This window comes from Armigeres subalbatus, chromosome 2, assembly GCF_024139115.2.
Source record: "Armigeres subalbatus isolate Guangzhou_Male chromosome 2, GZ_Asu_2, whole genome shotgun sequence".
Classification (NCBI taxonomy): domain Eukaryota; kingdom Metazoa; phylum Arthropoda; class Insecta; order Diptera; family Culicidae; genus Armigeres; species Armigeres subalbatus.
In genome coordinates this window covers 160,945,051-160,967,241 of record NC_085140.1, presented here as the reverse complement: position 1 = coordinate 160,967,241, position 22,191 = coordinate 160,945,051, and the positions used below count along the sequence as shown (strand labels likewise).

The 22,191-nt window shown below is 42.7% G+C and overlaps 2 protein-coding genes across 2 annotated transcripts in view; one reads left to right on the top strand and one right to left on the bottom strand.

The window, feature by feature from the left end:
• Positions 1-22,191, top strand: part of LOC134211097 (Krueppel-like factor luna) — a 994,395-nt gene that overhangs the window by 57,407 nt on the left and 914,797 nt on the right. The gene's annotated exons all lie outside the window — the stretch shown is intronic.
• Positions 16,170-19,223, bottom strand: LOC134209338 (uncharacterized). Its single transcript, XM_062685324.1, has 6 exons — positions 19,064-19,223; positions 18,662-18,994; positions 18,355-18,543; positions 17,756-18,142; positions 16,329-16,477; positions 16,170-16,277 (listed from the first exon to the last, which is right to left on the bottom strand). The coding sequence occupies exons 1-6, from the start codon at positions 19,221-19,223 to the stop codon at positions 16,170-16,172; spliced, it is 1,326 nt and encodes a 441-aa protein (XP_062541308.1).

Below are 22,191 nucleotides of genomic sequence, written 5' to 3'. Positions count from 1 at the left end.
CTCCCGGCAAGCTTTTCTTGACAATTTTGAAAAAAAAAATGTTTAAAATTCCGAGGGTTTCCACGGAAGTTCAAACGAATTTTCTAATTCATTTGAAACTCCAAAGAATTTCCCATGAAAATACCAAAGAATTTCTCATGAAAATTCTGAAGAAGATATTCCAAAAAAGTTTCAAAGATCTTCTCGATGAATTTTCAAAGAATAAACAGTGGGAATAATGAGAGGTTTCTTGTAGATTTCATAAGAATTTCTAAATTGGAAGAAAAAATGATTGTTGTAGACTTTTTTATTGGAAACTTACAAAATATTCTCACGAATAGTTCCTCGGTAAAATAAAAAAAAAGCTATGAATTGTTTCCTAAAGAAATTCAGAAGATTTTCGCCTTTCTGGACTATGTGTACAGAAAGCTATGAGTTTTCCTAAAAATAAACTATTATACACTGGATTCTGTTTTTACACGACTTACATTTTCCCAATTTTCTACTCATCCTAAATGTTTAACGCATATTAATTATCATGTGATTTTTCTTTGATTTATTCCGGATTTTTTGAAACATGTTGTGGAGATTTTGGAGGTAAATTGAAGTCAGAAAAGATTTAATTGTTTCCTATTGAAAATGGGCCAAGGCCAGATCAAACTAAATGTGTATTGACTTGTGACTAAAATACTACTCTAATAATGAATGAGAAAGACACTATAACCGCTAGATAGATTAATCAGAGATTTATGAAATCCAGCCGATCCAACATTTCTATTTTTTGTATGTAAGTAAAAAAACTGACGTGTCCTTTTTCTTTTTCTTTTACAGGTACAACAAATTGGATATACAACAAATTGGAGACGTCAATATTGAAATGCACACATGGGAAAACCAAACCACATTCAAACCCAAGTTGAAGTGTATGCTACATCTATCTATCTAATAGCTGGTTTGGAATGATATAAAATCGCAAATAATCGATGGAAGTTTTCTTTTTGCAACTGAGTTTTGAACTTTTCCTTGTTGTTGAAAAGCTTAAAATATTATTTTCCCAAAATGCAATTTTTTATTCATTCCAGTTAGTGTTACATAGTTTGGTGCTTTATCTAGTTTATAAATAAAATAAATAAGTCTATCAAAAGGTGGTGTCCACTTAAAAATTCGAGGACCTTGGTCTAAATCTTAATAAAATTCCTGCCCTTAGTAACAACATCTTTTTATGTTATCCATGCCCCAAATTTAATTCCATCGAGCACCGAAATTTAATCACAATAGATTGAATCGATACCAGCAGTATCTGCAGCATCATAAAAACTAAGAACTTTATGAATAATTTGCCGAGAAAACTCCTCCCAAGCAAAACAATACCATCACGGCCGCTGGGAAATTATTGTTCTTGAAATAAGCCCGCCGTAACCCTGTCTCGAAATGTCGCCGTTAGGAAAACTATCAGTGCTTAACCTCTCCGGCAGACATATACTTCCTAAACGTTATGGCCCCCATAAAACTATACTGCCGACCTAGGCAAATTCGGCCACATCGTCGTTGTCGTCGACCCTGCTGCCATCCACTTCACTGCCGATGGCTGGCAAGAAAATCAATCGATAAGTGCTCTGATTGAATCCACTAAGACGACACGAGCGACTGCTACATTGCACGCACTTCGAGTCCTTAACTTCCTCCGTAAAGACAGTGCCTACGTTTCGGCCGGTCCTTACACCATTTCCCCCCGCACCGCAACGAAATTGCTGCCATCGACAACGACGACGACGACGATGGACGATTTGCCATCGGCTCTTATCTCGCCATTTGCCCAGAATCCATTTGAGGTTATGTAACAAGAGACATCCACACAAAAACAAGCGTCTACCGTTGTTGTTGTTCCGACGAATCGTATTTTGTATCAACTGTGTGGGCAATGGGGGGGCGCCCGATGACAAATCACTTGCCTCTCCCATCCGATTCCTGTCTTAACGGGGGCCATTCGCTCTTGCTGGGTCGAAAAGATCGCTCCATTATCTGTGGTACCACCTTCTGCAACAGCAACGGCGACGCTCGGCCGACCAACAACTGCTGCGCCGCCCGATTGGAGGATAATCGTTTTTGGTCCTAATGCGGACACCACCGACGATGGCACCACAAAAGAACGGAATTTTGCCCAAGTGCGTCAAACGGAAGGGAGCAAAAACGCCGGTGTTCGTACTACACAATGTAGCAAAGTGGCCGAATTTAACTCCTTGAGGGATGTTGTCACCATCATCGCCGTGTATTTAGGTTGCCCATGTGAGGGTGGGTCTATCTTTGCAATAGACTGGGGGACGGTGGTGGTCCAGCATGTTTGATTCCACGGGCGGACGACAGATGGCGGTGGGTGAATCAGTGTCACGTTTCAATTGAATTCGATGTCGCCGTCGGTTCCTGACACGTTCATGTGAATGAGTTAGGTGTTTATGTGCGTATGTGTTCATTGGGAAAGTTGTTGCTACCTTTGTATCGAAAGATGGTTGTTTATTCAGAGGGACACAATAAATTATTCTTGATTGAACGATGTGTCCTTATGATAGTTTGTTGAATTTACAAAGCCATAATAAACGGAACACTTGACTTGAGCCATCATGATTAACATCTTCAATATCATCCATACTTTGAAACACATCACATAAATATCAAATAAGAACTCCCTGACATTGTTCTTCATATGAATTTTAAAGTATAGTTCGTGCAGCGTTGGGATGAAGCATCTGACGTTTGCTAGGTTAGGATCAGAACAAACCGCATGATATACAAAACGCGTAAATTGTGCATGGTTCAGAAATCTGGCAGTTAATAGCCGTGAAAGTAATTGATGAACACTAAGCTGCGCTCTAAGCCCCGCTTGATACAAAGCAAGATACAATGCAAGTCAAAGAAGGTGAAGACGAAGGGCATCATAACATTACTACCAACGATTAATTCCACCAAATGTATTAAGCTCGTTTAATCGTAAACCGTATTGTGGGTGAAAATAGAAAGTAGAATAAATTCTTACGTTTATTGCGTGGGATGTCAAGTGTGCTGCAGAATACTCTTATTTTACTGTACCTCTGAGTGCCGTTGGAGATAGAATAAATATATCTCTCAGCTTAACAAGACCGTTCACCATAACTGATTCCAATTTAGATACCCTCCCTCAGCCAAGTTCAACCAAAAAATAACTTGCCCATTTTCCGTGACTCTTGAATTCAAATACCTATTATTTAAGCGCAAGGGGAGAGAAACAAACATCCAAATTTGCCATTCAACGTGGAACAATCTTATTTGCCATTCATGCTGCCGTTGTCCCACGACCTAAACACAAAGAACCATAATGAAATCCAGCAGATCTACAAATGATCTCAAGATAGAGGAGATAAGAGACCTGAGAGAAAAAAAAACAATCATGCACCCCCTGAATTAGTAATAAACCGGCTGGACGACGAAAGCGAAAAAGGTAACCGATAGAAGGTGTGTAACTGTGCTTATGATACCACGGCACAAGTCTTACTTGAGCTCCCGTTCCCTCTGATAGTGCGTAAACGACTGCGAGGAACTTATCCAAAACCAGAGGAAACGATTGCCACAAACAACTCGTGCACGGAATCGTTGGTCAACATAAAGAATTCCACTGTTTGTGGCCAGACTGGACAGAGTAGGGATGCATGAAGGGGCAAATCCACTCATTCTTCATTGTGTTTATGGATGTTCTTCTACAAGAAGTCAAATGTTTGTACCAGAATGCTAAATTTGGATGAGATATCTGTGACTTGATGGAATGTTGCAAATAGGATTTTCTTCTGAAAATAAATTTAAATTTTGGAATACGTTCTGAATTCTTCCAAATAAAAGTTCAGAAAATGAAGTTTATTAGTTGAATAACCCACTAAGCTCCTGAAAGGACAAACATCATTAGTAGGCATTTATTCTTTCACGTGCCAAACCTCCTTCAAACATTGTATCACGTATGGAGCCAACAAAAAAAATCAGCACGGCTTATGGCTCGGTTGCGTGCTGTCCATTCCAAGTTGCGTGTTTATTGTTCGTTCGAGAGGAATCTCCCTCCATCATCATCGGGGGCAATAATTAGGGAATACAAACTTGTCGAAACAATCTTTCGACGTTTTTATTCCCCGGTCCGGTCCGGTCGCTGCTGGAGTGATTGAGCCATTTTTGGCTCGGAAAGAGAAAGGTGCGAGCCGAAAATAAGATACGCAACGTGGGTCCGCACGCTGGCTGCCTTCATCATCGATCGGTTCGCGCCAATTTTTTGAAGATTCGGAGAGAATCGCAAAATCGCACCGGCCATAATTTGAGTGAAAGGGTATGCGGTATTAGGATGTGTTTTAGGCATATGTTAATACAAAACAATACATTATTGCCTTATTGGTTTCATTTCTAGATAAAAGTTTTATGTAAACTATAAAATTTCTAAATCTGTGATCGTCACGAAAAGTGGTCTGATTTTGTGAATTTTGTACGCAAATATCACCATTATCTTACATCAGACTTTCAATATGTTTAATCCATAAGAAATCTCTCAACGTATCAAATAGCCGTATAAAGAGCCGAAATCAGCTAATAACGGTGCGACATAGGAAAAGGACGGCCAATATGCGCCCTCTATGCAAACCTTCTGATTTAACAATAATAACAATAGATAGTGCGTATTTGTATTTTCTTCACCAATAATATAACCAAATAATGAACCATCCAGAATAGTAATCCGAGTGGTCACCAGTAGAAGGAAATCAAAAAATACGCTTGTGACTTTGTTGTACACTGCCCTTATTCGCATAAGAGTCCCATGTCGTTTTCTCCGACTTGAGTAATTTGCCGTTGGATTTTTCAAACTTGTTTTACATGGAGAAATACAAAAAAAATCTAATTAATTGAAAAAAGTTGCTATCTCTCCAAAAACTTTACATAAAATTCTTTATCTGTATTTATTGCTGTGGGACAATTAAATGGACCATATTTAAGTTGATTGTTTGTGTAAAAGAGCTCCTATCAAAATTTGGAATGTGATTTATATGCGAATAAATTAGACAACGAATGCGAATAGATAAGACAACGAATGTGGGATTTGTTTTCAAATTTCTAGAACAAAGCCTACTATTTTATCAGTTTTTCTTAAACATGAGACAATTTTAAGCTAATTTCTGAAAGAAAATCAAAATCGTTAAAAACTTAAATGGGGCTCTTATGCGAATCTTGGCAGTAGTATAGTCACCTTTACAACCTCGTGCTTCTTGAGTCTCACTGAGTTCATACATGTTGTTATTAATACGTCAAAATTAGCTTACGTCTGAACATAACGCATCGTTTCAACTTGCCCCGATTCGCGGGGCAAGTTGAAACGATGCATATAAAAAAAATTAAATATACAAAATATTTATAAAAAAATTTGTTGAGGTTGCTTATTTTTTATGTATAATCTTTGGCCCAAACCAGCAAACGGATTGAAAATATATCAAAGGGTTATTTTTTTACAGCACTTCGAATTTCAACTTTGAAAAAACCGTTTCAACTTGCCCCGGTGTACCTTATATTTATCAAAGTCAGATTTGGCAAAATGCAGTTTTTGTTATTCATAAATATTAAAATTCTCATTGATTCTTTTCGAAAGCAAGTGGATTTGGATCTACTAATAGAAACAACATTATAATTATCATTCAAGAATTTTGAATTCCTTTCACTGTCAACCGCAACATTGTATTCCCTATCTTTGAATCAACCACAGGAAGTCTTCCAGAAAGGGGAACGGTCGTTTGGTCGAAAGTCATTCGGCGGAAACAGGTTCGGCTGAATACCACTTAGTCATTATGGATTTATTGGCATTTATCGGTGAGTACAATATTAACTGCTCAAAGTAGGAAAAAGGAAAAAAAAGGATTCAAATTTTGTTCGCTTCATTCTTGTCACTTGCTTTGTATATCTATCCATTCTATTCTTCATGGTTTTGCTCCCTCCTACTTTGAGCAGTTAATATTGTACTCACCGATAAATGCCAATAAATCAATAATGATAAAGTCATTCGCACAATGATCAAAACTTTCCCAAGGCCGACAGTCGTGTAATCAAATTGAACATTTGGCCAAAACGATTATTTGGTCTCCACCTATGTCGAAAATGTCATTTGGCCGAAAGCGACACTGCCCGGCATAATAAAGTGCCCACTTGTCGTTTTTCATACAAAATGGTCAACTATGGAGCTGTAGATCTCTATAGCCCGTTAACTGATTTTGCTAGACATTTGACCAGAGCTCAGATATGACTTTAATTTTATCATACCTAAGTTTAGACCCAATTGATTCACAGGGTAAAAAATTGCGATGGATGACAAATATGGATGAATTACAAGCGTATTTTTTGATTTCCTCCTACTGGTGACCACTCGGATTACTATTCAGGATGGTTCATTATTTGGTTCACTTGTTTGTTGTGCACTTGATTAATTCGGTTGTGGTTTCTTCATAAATGCACATTAATTAACCATCCAGCATATCTCTCATAAACTCTTCGATTGGACAAATAAGCAGCTAGGGTAGTGAAAGGTGGAGTTAACGAAATGTTTACATACTCTGTATTTTATTTTTTGAGAGTCAGTGCTCATTAGATTAAGAATCTTTAAACTGCAGTTTAAACATAACCCCTTTTTATTCTAGTGGAGATTGTAGGAGGATTGCATTTATGATGGAACGTGTGGAAATTTATAAAATTTATTTTCAGAAGTTTGCATGTTTTTATAAATTTATGTTTTCTGAATGTGTTTTCGGAACATGTTGAGCTCTGGAAAATAAATTACTTTTAATTGCGAGGGTGACGTTTTGAATCGTTGTTTCAACTTGCCCCGCTCCACGCATTTCTATTTGCCCCGAAGAGTTGAACATGCGGAGCAATATCAAACATCCAAAATACAAAAATTTAAACGGGTCTTTCATCGATTTTTCATAATCATTATGCTTATTAAACATTTAATGATTACCTACCGTGAAAACTTGATGAAAAAACTCTTCCAAACTTCGTTTTGAGACCTGTTTCATTGGCACGTCAAATAGTTGCTTTGGATTTTGCAAAGGGCGAAAAATAAACAATGACAGGGATTGCTTCTGAAAGCTGCAGTCTTCCGGAAATAGCAGTCAGAAGGTGGGCTTTGGGTAGTAGTTTATTGAAAAAAATAATCAGAGCATTCGGTCATTTCCTAACTAAATAACAACTTCCGTTTCAACTTACCCCCATTTCAACTTGCCCCGGTGTACCTTAAATGTCTTTTTTTTAACGAAAGTAATGGAAATCTGCAACCAGACACCTGGGAAGGCGAACCCAGGTAGTGTGGGGATGTGATCACCACTCCCGACCCACTAAAACCAACTCCTGCTTCCCCAGTCATTCCCCCGGCCCGCAATTAAGCAATACTTCGGGGGATGACTATTGGGCATTGCTACATGACGTACACAAGTGCACGTATGCGCCTGGACTCTCCTACACTCTCCATGCAACATATTTGCACAAGACACACTGGCACCACATGTGCCCCAACACTCACCTGCCTATGCCGCTTGAATGATTGCAAGAATCTTACAGGTACCCTGCAGGGGGTACCCCATGCCGCCATCTCACAACATAGACAGTCTTCATTCAGTATGGTGTTCACCCCGTCCTGCAACAGGGTGGCACCACTTGTCTACCAAGCTGGAGGCGACCCTAGGTTGGTGGCTCCTATGTCGCTCCTACCTCAGCTACGAGGCAGACCACCCAGGTAACCAATAAGCATTAAAGTAAGCACTATAGTAGCATTATACTGGCATTGCACATGCTCCATGCTGTATAAAAGCATTTCGAAAACCTGGCTGTTCTAAATAAACATTCTCAAAGCAATCATGAGAGGCATAGTCAATGGAACAGCTACATTAGTGCCACTTTAAGGCCTTTATTGTTCATACGTCAAACGTTTTCCAATATGGAACCATATAGCGGGGACTATTTGTCCAATGAACTTACATTTGAAAATAAAAATCGGTACGAGCAGAATGTTTTTTCCATTCCGACCATTGACAGGAGTACTTGTCATTAACCTAACCCTATCACTAATTACATAGTTTAGCTACATTTTATTATTTCATTGCACTATTTTCATAGCTGTTTCATTGCAACTGGGTATGACGTTTGTGACGGTTGCATTCTGAGATGAGTTAGATTTAGTTTCAATGTTCCTCAAGAAGTTTTTGTTTATGATGGGAAAAATTATTCTCACTACCATCTCTCTCTTATGGGCCAGCTGGTAAGGGCGATGACAACTACAGCGTCAAATGGCAAGAGCGCGAGTTCGAATCCCGCTCGAAGAAAGTTTTAAAAATTATGTTCCATTTCAAATATGAAAATACAATAACGATATAATATGAAAAAAAAATGTAAAAAAAAAGAATTAGAAAAAAGCCTTTTTGCTTGTTTTGAAAATTAAGCATTTATTCAGCATTTCGGATGCTGAATAAATGCTATTCAGCCAAATTTCTACTTTATCGATGAAGTCGGATTGAGCATTTAAGCAGTCATGTACTGGGCCAAAACCTGCATTAAAATAGCATTAAAGGCGACTACAGGGCTTATTGGCATTTAATGTTTTGCAGTAAAGGCGCATATAATGCCACTTAAATGCTTTATATAATACTTACTGGTTACCTGGGCATTTCATGTCTCCTATTTCTGAAGTCCCGTAGAAGCATCAACCCCCCAACACGCCTGTCAGGCCTAGCGAGACTTTACTCAATCCGTCCCTGGCAGCCGGATCACACTACTGCCTAAGCAGTCACTCTGACCACACTTACCATGCGAGTCTGACTTGTGTGCTCGCTCATACATTCAGTCCCTTTCGCTTGCAGCACTTGTGCACCACTCTCTTGACAGTCAGTCTCTCACTCAGTGGGGGTTTTAATACCCCCATCTGCCATTTATATCCACTCTGTGCACCCTTTGTGCATCATTTGGGCGTGGAACACCCGGCACGTCACGCGTGCCTAACACTCACCTACCCGGGCTCTGATACTGCCAACAGGATCCCAGACAGGTACTTTGAAGGCAATACCAACCAATTGATTTATTGAAGCCCAGATAGTCCTAAATCAGTGTGGTGGTCTCCCCATCCTGCAACAAGGTGGCATCACTTAACTTACATGTCTCCAAGTTCTGAGGTGCCGCAGAAGCATCAACCCCCCGACACTCCTGCCAGTCATAGCGAGACTTTCGTGTCCCCTACTTCTGAGGTGCCGCAGAGGCATCTGCCCCCCGACACTCCTGCCAGGCCTCACCAGACTTCAGTCATTCTAACACTACCGACCATGCGTACCATGGGAGTCTTACTTGTGTGCTCACCCATACACATGGTCCCTTACTCTGTGGAGGTATCACGAGTAATACCCCAACTCCCATTCGCTTGCACCACATGTGCACCACTTGGGGGTGTGTGGGTACCACCCACTGCCACCCGTTTGCCGCCGAAGCAGCCCTCACTCTGTGGAACCTCTACAGGCTCCGTTAACGACCTGGCTAATTGTTTCACCCCCCAGGTCATTCATCCCCTCGGCACGGGTCGCCTGACACCTTGGGATTCGGGGTTAGGGACGCTATATTGTCATCTTCAGTGTCGTACTGAGCCTGACGATATGGCCGGATTTACACCGTTACGCACTAATTCCAAGTATCCATATCCCAACGTAACGGGGGAATGTTCTATACTGAATTCACCTAAATTCGAACTGCTGACCTCTGGGGTGGAAAGCGCTTGCCATACCACATAACCATCGGAACACAATAAATGTCTGCCTTAAACGAAGTCGTCGATGGGCAGAACACAAAAATTGATGCTTCATATTCACGTTTTACTTATCTATTATTTTTTCTGACTTCACGTTTCTTGTTTGCATATCTCATTTATCGCTTCTCGCTGCTCATATCTCAATTCTTTCTAAAATTTCGCGTTTTGCTTCACACTTCTGCTTGATGTCGAGTCCTACTTTTCACATCTAACTTTTTTTTCTCACAGCTCACTACTAAATTATCATACTTCACTTTATTCGTTCTTATCTCTAAAATGAGCAAGGAGTAATAGAATTAATTTTTCCCACCAAAAACGGTTTTACGTTGTGAAATTTTGGTACGAAAACATTAATCGTGGGGAGAGAAAATAGTAGAAAGCATGTGCTGACTGTCGTCTGCTTGGCGTGGCTGCGGCTGCCGTGGTTTTGTTTTTATTTTTTTCGCATGGAAGAATGAATGGTAAAAAGAAATGTCAACCAATCCCGTCCCTGCTCGTGCCGTACTTCACACTCTTCACTTCTTTTTTCTGGCATTTAATTTCTTATTTCCTATACCCTGATTTCTTTATTGGAAATTTCCATTTTTTTTTATTGAAAATTTATAATGAATTATTTTCAGTGGCTGATTTTCTACCCGCCGCTGCCACATCCAGGCGCTATAGTATATGCGTAATATAGCCAGCATGAGTTAACTGCCAGAAATTTGTATGGCGAAAGGCATCTAACGCGGGTTTTCTCAAAATTAGGAACTTTTCATGAAAAACTATTTGGTACCGGTTATGAAGGATGGTGCCCGCTACTACGCCTACCAAATATTTTTTCGATGAATGTGCTTAATTTTGAGAAATTGAACCTTAGATGCCTTTAGCCATACTGATTTCAGAAAGTTAACTCCTAGTGTGCCGCTGTAAGCACTCTCAAAGTGGGCGATTCATTCTTCTTGAAAATTTAATTTTGCTACCGGCACTTTATGATACCTACCAGTGAAACCAAATCTCGGGTACTTATTCAAAAGGACGTATGTGATTTTGTAAACAAAGATTCCAACGTCGATTTGTCCAATCTGATGGCACTCCCACGCAAACAAATACCACGAACAGGTAGCCAAAGCCTTCCCCTACCTGTCTGTGGTGATGGTTTGCGTGGGAGTGTTGTCAGATTGGACAAATCGACGTTGGAATCTTTGTTTACAAAATCACATACGTCCTTTTGAATAAGTACCCGAGAAATACTAACTCGTTAGACCAAGAAGCTTGTGAAATCCATGGTCAGATACATCGAACCTGATTTTCCTCATGCTTTAAAACCATCTGAGAATCATACCTCTGCATCGGAGTCTTAGTTTTGTTACTTACCTGTTACGTTTGTTACTTACTTTGCTACTCCATTATGACCAGATCAGCTGTTCTTGCACAGGGAATCAACAAATGTTTGCTTGGGACTAGCACACATCTTCAATGTACAAGTACTGGTGATCTCATTTGTTAGGTTATACTGGCGCCTGCCACGTCAGAATGCAAGTCAATGTAGGGAAGGGGGAGGAAATGATGATGCAATCACTCGCCCACTGCAAGCCGAATATACCTCTGCACTTGCCACGAGTTCATGCGGAATTTGTTGGAATTTCTGGGTTAGGTTGGAGAGGCAGAGGTCCGTCTTGGTTAACGAGCTGCCAATGAGATAGATAGGAGAAGGATGGAATTTCTAATTGGATGTAGCAAACGAGCTCTATAGTTCATTTCCAATTCTAGCAGATTACTGTTAGAATACTCAAGTTGAAGGTATAGGAAAAGTAATGGAAACGGTATTGAAGTCCATTTCCAGTTCTAGCGATTGCTAGAACATGAGAAATAAAGAGAAAGATACAAAGTAGGAGAATGGAACGGACCTGGACCTGTTTCAACCGAGGTTTAACAAAAGAGGAAAAACCAATAATACGGCGGTTTTTATTTGAAATGTCCCTATCCTGCCGTAATCTGACAAAGTGACGTATGCGCCAAATTACAACATGCATGTTTTCTATTTTTCTTTTAAAGTGCTCGACGAGTACTAATCGTGAACACCATATTTGGAAAATGGCGTATACGATTACGGCAGTATCGTCCCTATCGCCCTATCTACAACTTACCATCTACAACGTTACTCACGTGTAGTGTATGTATGTGGTGTCAGCCTGGTCGCCTTGGTCGGATCGTAATCGGCCGCCTGGCCTGGAATTCGCTTCTCTTAAACGCCGGTGTACTTTCGACCAGGATCCCGTCCGAACCCTTTTCTCTCGCTTCCACCTCAAGCTATGGTTTTCCTGGATTATAACTAGGGCACTGTTTTAAAACGCACTGACATGCGCTGTACTGCAACCCGCACTGATACTGTCCAACCGTCACCGTGGCGTTGAGCACCTCCAAACCAGATAACCGTAACAACACTCGGTTAACGATACTCAAAGTATCCAGTTTACTATTGCTGCTACTGTAATCACATGTAGCTTTTAGGGAATCTAGACACTTCCTAGCACTTAAACGCTCGTCTTATCAAAACTTGATTTTCTTCGGGAGTTTGCTTTTGCCTCTAACGTGGACCATTAGCAAGTGACCGAGTGGAGCTTTCCAACCCAGGTCGGCACCGGTGAAAATCCCCTTTCTTCGTCGGAGCTACTGAAATGATCTGTTGCTCAAATGTATCGGTTACCAATTTCGGCAGCGTAGAGGGGTGTATTGTTAATGTATTGTGTGATGTGTTGTACCACTGAGATAACAAATTCTGTTTTGTGTTATGTACTTTTACTTAATTTCACCGTACCGTACCGTACCGCTTAAGAGTATATTGCATGGTTTATCTAAATCACATGAACTAATTCATTATTTATTTATTTATTTATTATTTTAGATATTTATGCATAGTTTATAAGCAGTTGCTACTAGCTAGCTAAGGTATTTTATTGGCTTTCCTCATATACATTAATTGGGGTTGCGATTCCTTCATGAGTTTTGATAGAAAATCCGAGCCGAATAATGTCAGTCACTCCGTAATTCAGCTTTACGAATTGAGATTTTCGGATGTCAAAAGAGAATCACATCTTTGGAACATGGAGTTGTGTGATCTGATCGCATTCAATCAGAAATTCAGCTCCTTTTGCAGCTAAAAGGGTGTCAAACAGGGTTAGCACTTTATTCTGACACCAACTAATAAACTTTCGCAAAAAAAGTAAACATATTTGCTAAAACTGATTTTTTTTGCGGGAAAAGCAGTTTTTAAATTCCTTCCAGCTTTGAATTCGAATTACCTTTTCAACCATCTAAATAAACCGTTTGATATTCCTCGCACATACCCTCCATTAAGGCGAGCTGCTGTTGAGTAACACGAGACATCCTTCGCCAAAACTCGTGTGGGTTACTGACCGACTAAGTGGACGTTTGTGCCCAGCGGAGCCCGTCGCGCAAAATAGCAAGGGGTTTTAATTTATGCATGCTTCGAATCGTTAAGCAGATAGGTATGCGATTTGGTGCTGGTGCGGATTAAAGTCAACCTGTCAACGAGTGCCGACTGCCTTTAAACCTTATTTGGACAGTTTATGGCATTCGCCTGCGGGGTGATTGGGTTAAGCCAAGCTCCATAACCCAGCTTGGACGAGTGATCATGATTTCGGCGGTATCGGGACCGGGTATTACATGAGTGGATGAATTAAACTCCATAGCTGCCGTTGTTTGCTTTTGAGGTCATGAAGAACTGGAAAGAGAAAATAGCTAAATGGGACAATAAACTGGAAAGAGATCTTAAGAAAGCTCATTCATTTAACAACTCAAACTCTCATAATTGTTATCGTAGTCAATTTGTCTACCACTTGTTTTAACGCAAAAATTACTCACACTAAGACTGCTTCAAAAGCCATAAACCGAGTCTCGCCTCCAATCGTATACCCACTTGACCTTAAAAACTGAGCAACGCGCCCACTGCACGCTTTAAAATCACGAACACGAACGACACCGGGACCGGTACGGGACGTGAGAAAGCCCTCCAAGCAGTGAAGCATATCACAATAAAAGGATAATTTTCCGTGCCCTAACAAGTGCAGAAGCAAAACAAAGATGGGAAAAACCAACACTCGTGGGTTTGCTTAGGGTATGGTACGAAAGCGGAAAAAAAGTGAAAAGAATAGAACCCTCACCGTGTCTTCATTCACAACAAAAGCCGTAAGAAAATAGGCTGTGCAATATGAGGGCGAGCACTAACCGAGCTTGCTGGCGCGTGAGGCGAGAGTGTTTACACACAAAAGTTCCGAGTCCCTCCACTTTCTGTTCGTTTCGTCCATCCGTCGCCGGTCCGTTGTTGATTGCTTGCACTAGGTATGTAGGTAGGACAAAAACAGCTCGCCATGCGACCCATTCTGTCAGCGTTCCCAGGTTTAAAAGGATTCGTTGCCTTGGAGGGGCCCTCTACTGTGCCACATCATGAATACACTCTCTTTGTGCGGTGCGTTTCCATCTGGGAAAGGGACGACTGCATGCAGGGTGAGAATGTTATGACTGTTGATGACAAATACTGGCCGAAGAATGGGCAGAAAACATGTTTGTTTCGGTTGCCGCATATGTAGTTCGCAACTGACAAATTCTGGGATCTCTTGTCATATCAAGGCGTTCTTCTGTGCTTTTAAATAAACACTATCGGTCTAAAACATTCATGTTAATGACACGTGACATTTTGGAGAGTTTTCACTATCCAGCCTCATATGTAATATTTAGAGCAATGTACCCTTAGACAAAAATATAGCCTCAAGCGTTATGAGTACATCAAAAATTATGGAATAAATTTGGATTCTGAAGAAAGTTATGAACAAATTAGTCAAATGACATGCAGTTATTTTTTTTAGTTTTTTATTAAATCATTCTTTTATTATTTTTCTTCAAGAATTCTTTTAATAGATTTAGGTCACTGTAAGTGAAAGTTCCCCAGATGAAGCTTGTGTTGCTGTTCATGAAGAACTGATTCCAGATTGATATTCGCTTTACCAATAATAACATAATTTTCCCTTGAACATGGAATAATTCACCCGTCACCACGCTTATAGATCCATCACTTCCACACACAAATGGATGAAATTAATAAAAAGACAAGATGAGAAAATCGGTCGAAGCACTCAAATGTTGAGGTTAAAATGCCATAAGGGCGAGCACGCATATTACATATTCGATTTAAGTAAAATGGCTATTCAAATGTCCATTTTTTAACACCCCACTAGTCCCGGCTCATAAATATCCCGAATCACTATTTTATATTTCCCATTTTTCATCCCATAACTTGAGACATGCTCATAATCTGCGACGCCGTATTTTTAGTGACTGCTCGATTAGTGCGGAGCTTATACGACATAGCAACTATATTTCATCTCAATCCATCAATCGGTCACGGCAATCAGCATTTTTGTAAACACATTCCTTGAAGCCCACCGACGATGACGACGACGAAGAACAAAAACAGTGTTTGGACGGAACCTTACCTCGCATCCACCACACCATTTCAAGGGGCAAACATTGATCATCTTTAATTCCGATGGACGACTAGGCGAGACCGTGCTCAGCCGAACACTTCGACGTCTATTAGGTTGACTTATCTATTCACCTGTACTGGGCAAGACGAAACGTTAGCGGAATGTTTACGCTGTTATCGCAATCGCTTGCGCTGTTGCAAGCCCTGTGGTGAAAGACTTGTGGCACGGCATTATGCCACCGCACCGGCATATCTCCTCGGCATAAAACCACATGACGCATTATCGTATACATTGACGGGAATTGTTTCTGCTTTCGGAGGGGCGCACGCATCATATCCCGCCGAATGTTTTGCTTTGTTCAGGGTACAAAAGTTCTATATTGAATAAATGCAAAAAATTCTATAAAACACAAATCTGGGATTTCATGGATTATTCATTTCATCATCAATGAGGATTATCCATCAGTAAATAAACTTATTTTGATAAAATTAAGATGCATGTTAACTGAACAACTGAAATTTACGATTAAATAGAACCCATCACATGTAGTGAATGAAAGTGAAAAGGAAAAAGTTTCACAAGAATCCGGTTTTCTGTACCCTGAATCGGACCTGCTCAAAATCGACGGCGTCGATTAAGATTGCGGCATGGAGCAACCCAAACAAGCACCGAGAAGAAGCAGAAGAAGAAAAAGGTGCTATCTGCCTCTTCTGAAAGCGCTCGCACGAGTGAGCCATGGGTATCATTAATCATCCCTGAGAATGATTACCTCTGCCATTTCGCTTTCCAATCCGAGAAATCATTTTACACAAACGTCCGAAAAAAAAGCGAAAATTTAAAACTTCATCCGAATCTGAAAATATTGCCGAAGCATCTTAGCACTTAGCTTGATCGAACTGAATTAGCACTTTTTCGGTTTTGAATTTTTTGGCATGTTCGCCAATTTCATCAACGATGCATACAGCGACGATGGTCGATGGCGGCTGCGGCATTCACATCGAACCGTAAATTGATGGATTAACAAGCAAACGCACCGCGCGGTTCCGAAGTGGTGCGCTCGTGTTCACGTTTCTCAACACAACGCGGAAAGCCATGAGTTTCGAGTTAGAAGCTGGTCCATTTCCCCGTTGCGTTGTTGCGTCATGTTTGCGAAGGCAAAAGGACTTAGTCACCGTTGGGATACCTGGAAGGGGGCGGGGAAGTATTAAGGGGAAAATTTGTTATGATTTTGGAAGTTTTGCAAGCGCAAAAATACGCCAAACTAGACTTACTCGAGTTTAATGATGTTCTGCATTATTCACACGCGATAGCTGTACAAGGACAGAGCACATGTATGTGCATGAATTATGAGAATAATCATGAAATTATTCAAGACTTGAATAAGTGATACATTTGGCCCTATAGCTAGGTTTTGCGTGTTTTGTATTGAAAATTGGTTCATAAACTAGTGACACATTAGTTTATATCTATATAAATGAACAAATAGTAACTAAAGGTTCAATATTTACTCCGATGTCCAAAATACCATCGTAACCATACCCTGCCCTGCTATAAAGATAGTATGGTAACCCTTACCTATCGTCAGCCCCAGGTATATTTCGGATGATATTGTTTGTTTGTGATGTTAGCTTTTTTATTTGCATTTCCATTCCCAAAAGTTCCGGTTATGTACAGTACAGAGGAAGGTGATAAGATTTCCAGCTCGGGATCTATGGAAGTTTAGCTCCAGGGCCGCCAGGTCTGTCGCAATTAATATAGGTTTTGCACTTGATCCAGATGCTGCTGGTTCAGTTGACAATGTCGAACATTGTTAAACCAGTCTATGGTTCATCTGGGTGCCCGACGTTAGGCGCTTACCACACGGCCATAAAGTCCTCCGAAAATTTGATCTCATACGGACAAAAACTTTTTATGTCTAATGGAGCTTACCCAATTCGACCTGGCTGAGCTATTGTTTCTTACAAGATTTTCGTGTCATATGACACCCATATGTTATGGCCATCTCATTAACAAACTACATGGGTTCTAATCGGGTTTTTACTACTGCATAATTGTTCTTGGTAGTTCAGTTGATGTCTCTTCTAGAATTCCCCTAGAAGGAATTGTCGAGAATCTACCCTGTAACCAATCATTGTCTCCAATTTAATTTGAAAGGTAGTATAACAGCTTCCCCATATATGACGAGGGTAAGGATCGATTTCAATAGAGCGAAGAACGTCCGCGTATTTTATGCTGAAAAGAGGCTAACTGACATCTCGTGGCGTCGATGACTCTCAGGGAAGACCCATAAAGTAAGTCACGCAAAAATGGGAGATTTTTAATTCCCCTCCCCCTTCGTCGCACTTTTTGTATTAAACCTCTAAAATTTTTGTATGAATCGTCACGCTGCTCGCAACCCCTCCCCCCTAGGAGCGTGACGTAATTTGTGGATGGCCCCTCAGGCGTATAAGCCTATGTGTACTCTCCAGCTTGCGCACGTTGCAGTTTGCGCTCAACCCCAACACCCAGACTGGACCTCCGTATCGCAGTATTGAAACCGCCACGCTTGCCAGCAGCCTTCGCTTGCTGGAGCACACCCTAGAGCCGTTCGCCATCGTCCTCGGTAGTGGCGCTACCGCCTTCGCCTCACGTTTGCAGACGTACTCGACATGACTTTTGAAGCTCAAACTTATGTCGCAGCCACTTGTCTCCTCCTGCACCGATTTCCGGTTGTTGACGACTATCATCTCCGTTTTATGTGGCGGCAACTGTAGCTTCTTACTGCGCAACCATTCCTCTTCTAGACTGATCGAATAGGTTCCCGAGCAGCACAGTCCAGACAAAATTGGTTGCAGCAACGTGATTGTGACTAAATTCAGTCACACATGAGTTGCGGTACCCTATGCGGAACATGCGTGCTGCTAAGGTTGCAGTCAATTCGACCTCTTCGATGCACTCTCCGTACAGGGCCATGGTAACGTCATCGGCGAATCCCTGACTTGACTCCTGGCGGGAGCTTCAACCTCAGCACGCCATTGTACATCACGTTCCTCCTGCACCTGCCGTGATGGGGGTGCTAACCAAGCCCTCGTTTGTCTCGAAGATTTTGGAAATAGTTTCCCAGAATCTTGTACAGCCCTACCGGTACTCCCAGTTGACACAACGAGTTCGTGGTCTCCATCCAGCACGCACTGTTTAATGCATTCCGCTCGTCGAGTATTATTACTGCACAGTAACGTATACCGCGTTGCTTGCATTCGATGGCGACCTCTGCAGTGTCAACCACCGATTCAATGACATCCAGAGCAGACCGTCCTCTCCGAAAGCCTCCGCTTGATATTTTACGATAGAGCTAGAACCGCATAATCCTCCCGCCTCCTTCACGTACGGCGACAGTCTGTCAACTTCTCCAGTAGCTTCCCTACCGTGTCTATTAGACAGATTGGTATGAATGCTGTGGGGTCTCCTGGTGGCTTGCCCGATTTCGGTAACAGGACCAAACGCTGTTTTTTCCATATGTCCGGGAATGTCCGCTCGTCCAGACACCTCTGCATGGATGATCTGAACATGTCCGGATTGGTAATTATGGCTGCCTTGAACGCTATGTTCGGGATCCCGTCCGGAGCAGGTGCTTTACTCGTTTCGAGGGACTTTGCCACCGTCATTAGCTCATCCACCGTCACCCTTGCCACCTCTTCGTCATCTGCTCTTATTCTCGCTGCTGGCGATCAATGGGTTGGGCCATGGTATGAGAATAGTACTTTGATGATCGTCCTCAGCCTCGTTGGACATCGCTCTAGAGGAGCCAGTGTCCCTCTTGTTTTGGCAATCACCACCCGATAGGCGTCTCCCCATGGGTTCGAGTTGGCACTCTGGTACAGTCTGTCGAAGCAGTATTTCTTGTTTTCTTTGATGGCCTTGTTTAGAGCTAGCGTCGCCGCTTTGAACATCTCGATGCGATTCTAGCCCTGAGGCCGGTTGATCGATGGGCTGCCGTTTGATCTGAGGCCTGCAGTTTCGTGGTGAATCTATACCATTTTGTCGAAAGACATTTCGTCGAATGATATTTAGTCGAATGACATTTGGTCGAAACGACATTACTTCGAATGGACACGTGGTCGAAGGGACCTTTAGTCGAAAATATTTTCCTTTATCCTTTAGAGACATTTGGTCGAAAGGACACTGCGTCGAATGGACTTTTAGTCGAAATCAGATTTTAGAATTAAGAATTAAAAACATTTGTGCATTTAGTCTAACGACGACGTTCCGTCGAATGGCTATTTCAAAGAAAAGTACTTTAATCATTTCATTTATTTAGTTAACATCTAAACAGATAACACTGAATCAACAATTTGACGCCACAATGCACGGTTCGAGGCCGCATCTCTCCATCCTCGGATACGCCCCACGCTCGCCAAGTCGTTCTGCACCTGGTCTGCCCATCTCGCTCGCTGCGCTCCACGCCGTCTCGTACCAGCCGGATCGGAAGCGAACACCATCTTTGCAGGGTTGCTGTCCGGCATTCTTGCAACATGTCCTGCCCATCGTACCCTTCCGGCTTTAGCTACCTTCTGGATACTGGGTTCGCCGTAGAGTTGGGCGAGCTCATGGTTCATTCTTCGCCGCCACACACCGTCTTCTTGCACACCGCCAAAGATGGTCCTAAGCACCCGTCTCTCGAATACTCCGAGTGCTTGCAAGTCCTCCTCGAGCATTGTCCATGTTTCATGTCCGTAGAGGACAACCGGTCTTATGAGCATCTTGTACATGACACATTTGGTGCGGTGGCGAATCTTTTTCGACCGCAGTTTCTTCTGGAGCCCGTAGTAGGCCCGACTTCCACAGATGATGCGCCTTCGTATTTCACGACTAACGTTGTTGTCAGCCGTTAGCAAGGATCCGAGGTAGACGAATTCCTCGACCACCTCGAAGGTATCCCCGTCTATCGTAACACTGCTTACCAGGCGGGCCCTGTCGCGCTCGGTTCCGCCCACAAGCATGTACTTTGTCTTTGACGCATTCACCACCAGTCCAACTTTTGTTGCTTCACGTTTCAGGCGGGTGTACAGTTCTGCCACCTTTGCAAATGTTCGGCCGACAATGTCCATGTCATCCGCGAAGCAAATAAATTGACTGGATCTGTTGAAAATCGTACCCCGGCTGTTACACCCGGCTCTCCGCATGACACCTTCTAGCACAATGTTGAACAACAGGCACGAAAGTCCATCACCTTGTCTTAGTCCCCGGCGCGATGCGAACGAACTGGAGTGTTCGCCCGAAATCTTCACACAGTTTTGCACACCATCCACCGTTGCTTTGATCAGTCTGGTAAGCTTCCCAGGGAAGCTGTTCTCGTCCATAATTTTTCATAGCTCTACGCGGTCTATACTGTCGTATGCCGCCTTGAAATCAACGAACAGATGATGCGTTGGGACCTGGTATTCACAGCATTTTTGAAGGATTTGCCGTACAGTAAAGATCTGGTCCGTTGTCGAGCGGCAGTCAACGAAGCCGGCTTTATAACTTCACTAATGGTGACAGACGACGGAAGATGATCTGGGATATCACTTTGTAGGCGGCATTAAGGATGGTGATCGCTCGAAAGTTCTCACACTCCAGTTTGTCGCCTTTCTTGTAGATGGGGCATATAACCCCTTCCTTCCACTCCTCCGGTAGCTGTTCGGTTTCCCAGATTCTGACTATCAGTTTGTGCAGGCAAGTGGCCAGCTTTTCCGGGCCCATCTTGATGAGCTCAGCTCCGATACCATCCTTACCAGCTGCTTTATTGGTCTTTAGCTGTTGAATGGCATCCTTAACTTCCCTCAAGGTGGGGGCTGGTTGGCTTCCATCGTCCGCTGAACTGACGTAGTCATCTCCTCCGCTGCCTTGACTTTCACTGCCTGTACTCTCCACGCCATTCAGATGTTCCTCGTAGTGCTGCTTCCACCTTTCGATCACCACACGTTCGTCCGTCAAGATGCTCCCATCCTTATCCCGGCACATTTCGGTTCGCGGCACGAAGCCTTTGCGGGATGCGTTGAGCTTCTGATAGAACTTGCGTGTATCTTGAGAACAGCACAGCTGTTCCATCTCCTCGCACTCCGCTTCTTCCAGGCGGCGTTTCTTCTCCTGAAAAAGGCGGGTCTGCTGTCTCCGCTTCCGTCTATAACGTTCCACGTTCTGCCGGGTACCTTGCTGCAGCGCGACCGCCCGCGCTGCGTCCTTCTCCTCCAGAATCTGTCTGCACTCTTCGTCGAACCAATCGTTCCGTCGACTTCGACCCATATACCCGACGTTGTTCTCCGCTGCGTCGTTAATGGCTGCTTTAACTGTACTCCAGCAGTCCTCAAGAGGGGCCCCATCGAGCTCACCCTCTTCCGGCAACGCTGCCTCGAGATGCTGCGCGTATGCAGTGGCGACATCAGGTTGCTTCAGTCGCTCTAGGTCGTACCGCGGCGGTCGTCGGTACCGAACATTGTTGATGACGGATAGTTTTGGGCGCAGTTTAACCATCACCAGATAGTGGTCAGAGTCGATGTTAGCGCCACGATATGTCCTGACGTCGATAATGTCGGAGAAGTGCCGTCCATCAATCAGAACGTGGTCGATTTGTGATTCTGTCTGCAGTGGTGATCTCCAGGTGTACCGATACGGAAGGCTGTGTTGGAAATAGGTGCTACGAATGGCCATATTCTTGGAGGCGGCGAAATCAATTAGTCGTAGGCCGTTTTCGTTCGTCAGCCGGTGAGCGCTGAACTTTCCAATAGTCGGTCTAAACTCCTCCTCTTGGCCAATCTGAGCGTTCAAATCTCCTATGATGATTTTGACGTCGTGGCTTGGGCAGCTGTCGTACTCACGTTCCAGCTGCGCGTAGAATGCGTCCTTATCATCATCAGTGCTTCCGGAGTGTGGGCTATG

Bases quoted from the DNA above. Each gene is read 5' to 3' on its own strand.
- LOC134209338 (XM_062685324.1), bottom strand. From the start codon at position 19,223: ATGTTCAAAGCGGCGACGCTAGCTCTAAACAAGGCCATCAAAGAAAAC. The intron at 18,544-18,661 runs GTACGTGAAGGA...TTGACACTGCAG, and splicing joins GAAGTTGACAGACTGTCGCC to AGGTCGCCATCGAATGCAAG. The intron at 16,478-17,755 runs GTACACATAGGC...GCCCCCTTCCAG, and splicing joins CAACGTGCGCAAGCTGGAGA to GTATCCCAACGGTGACTAAG.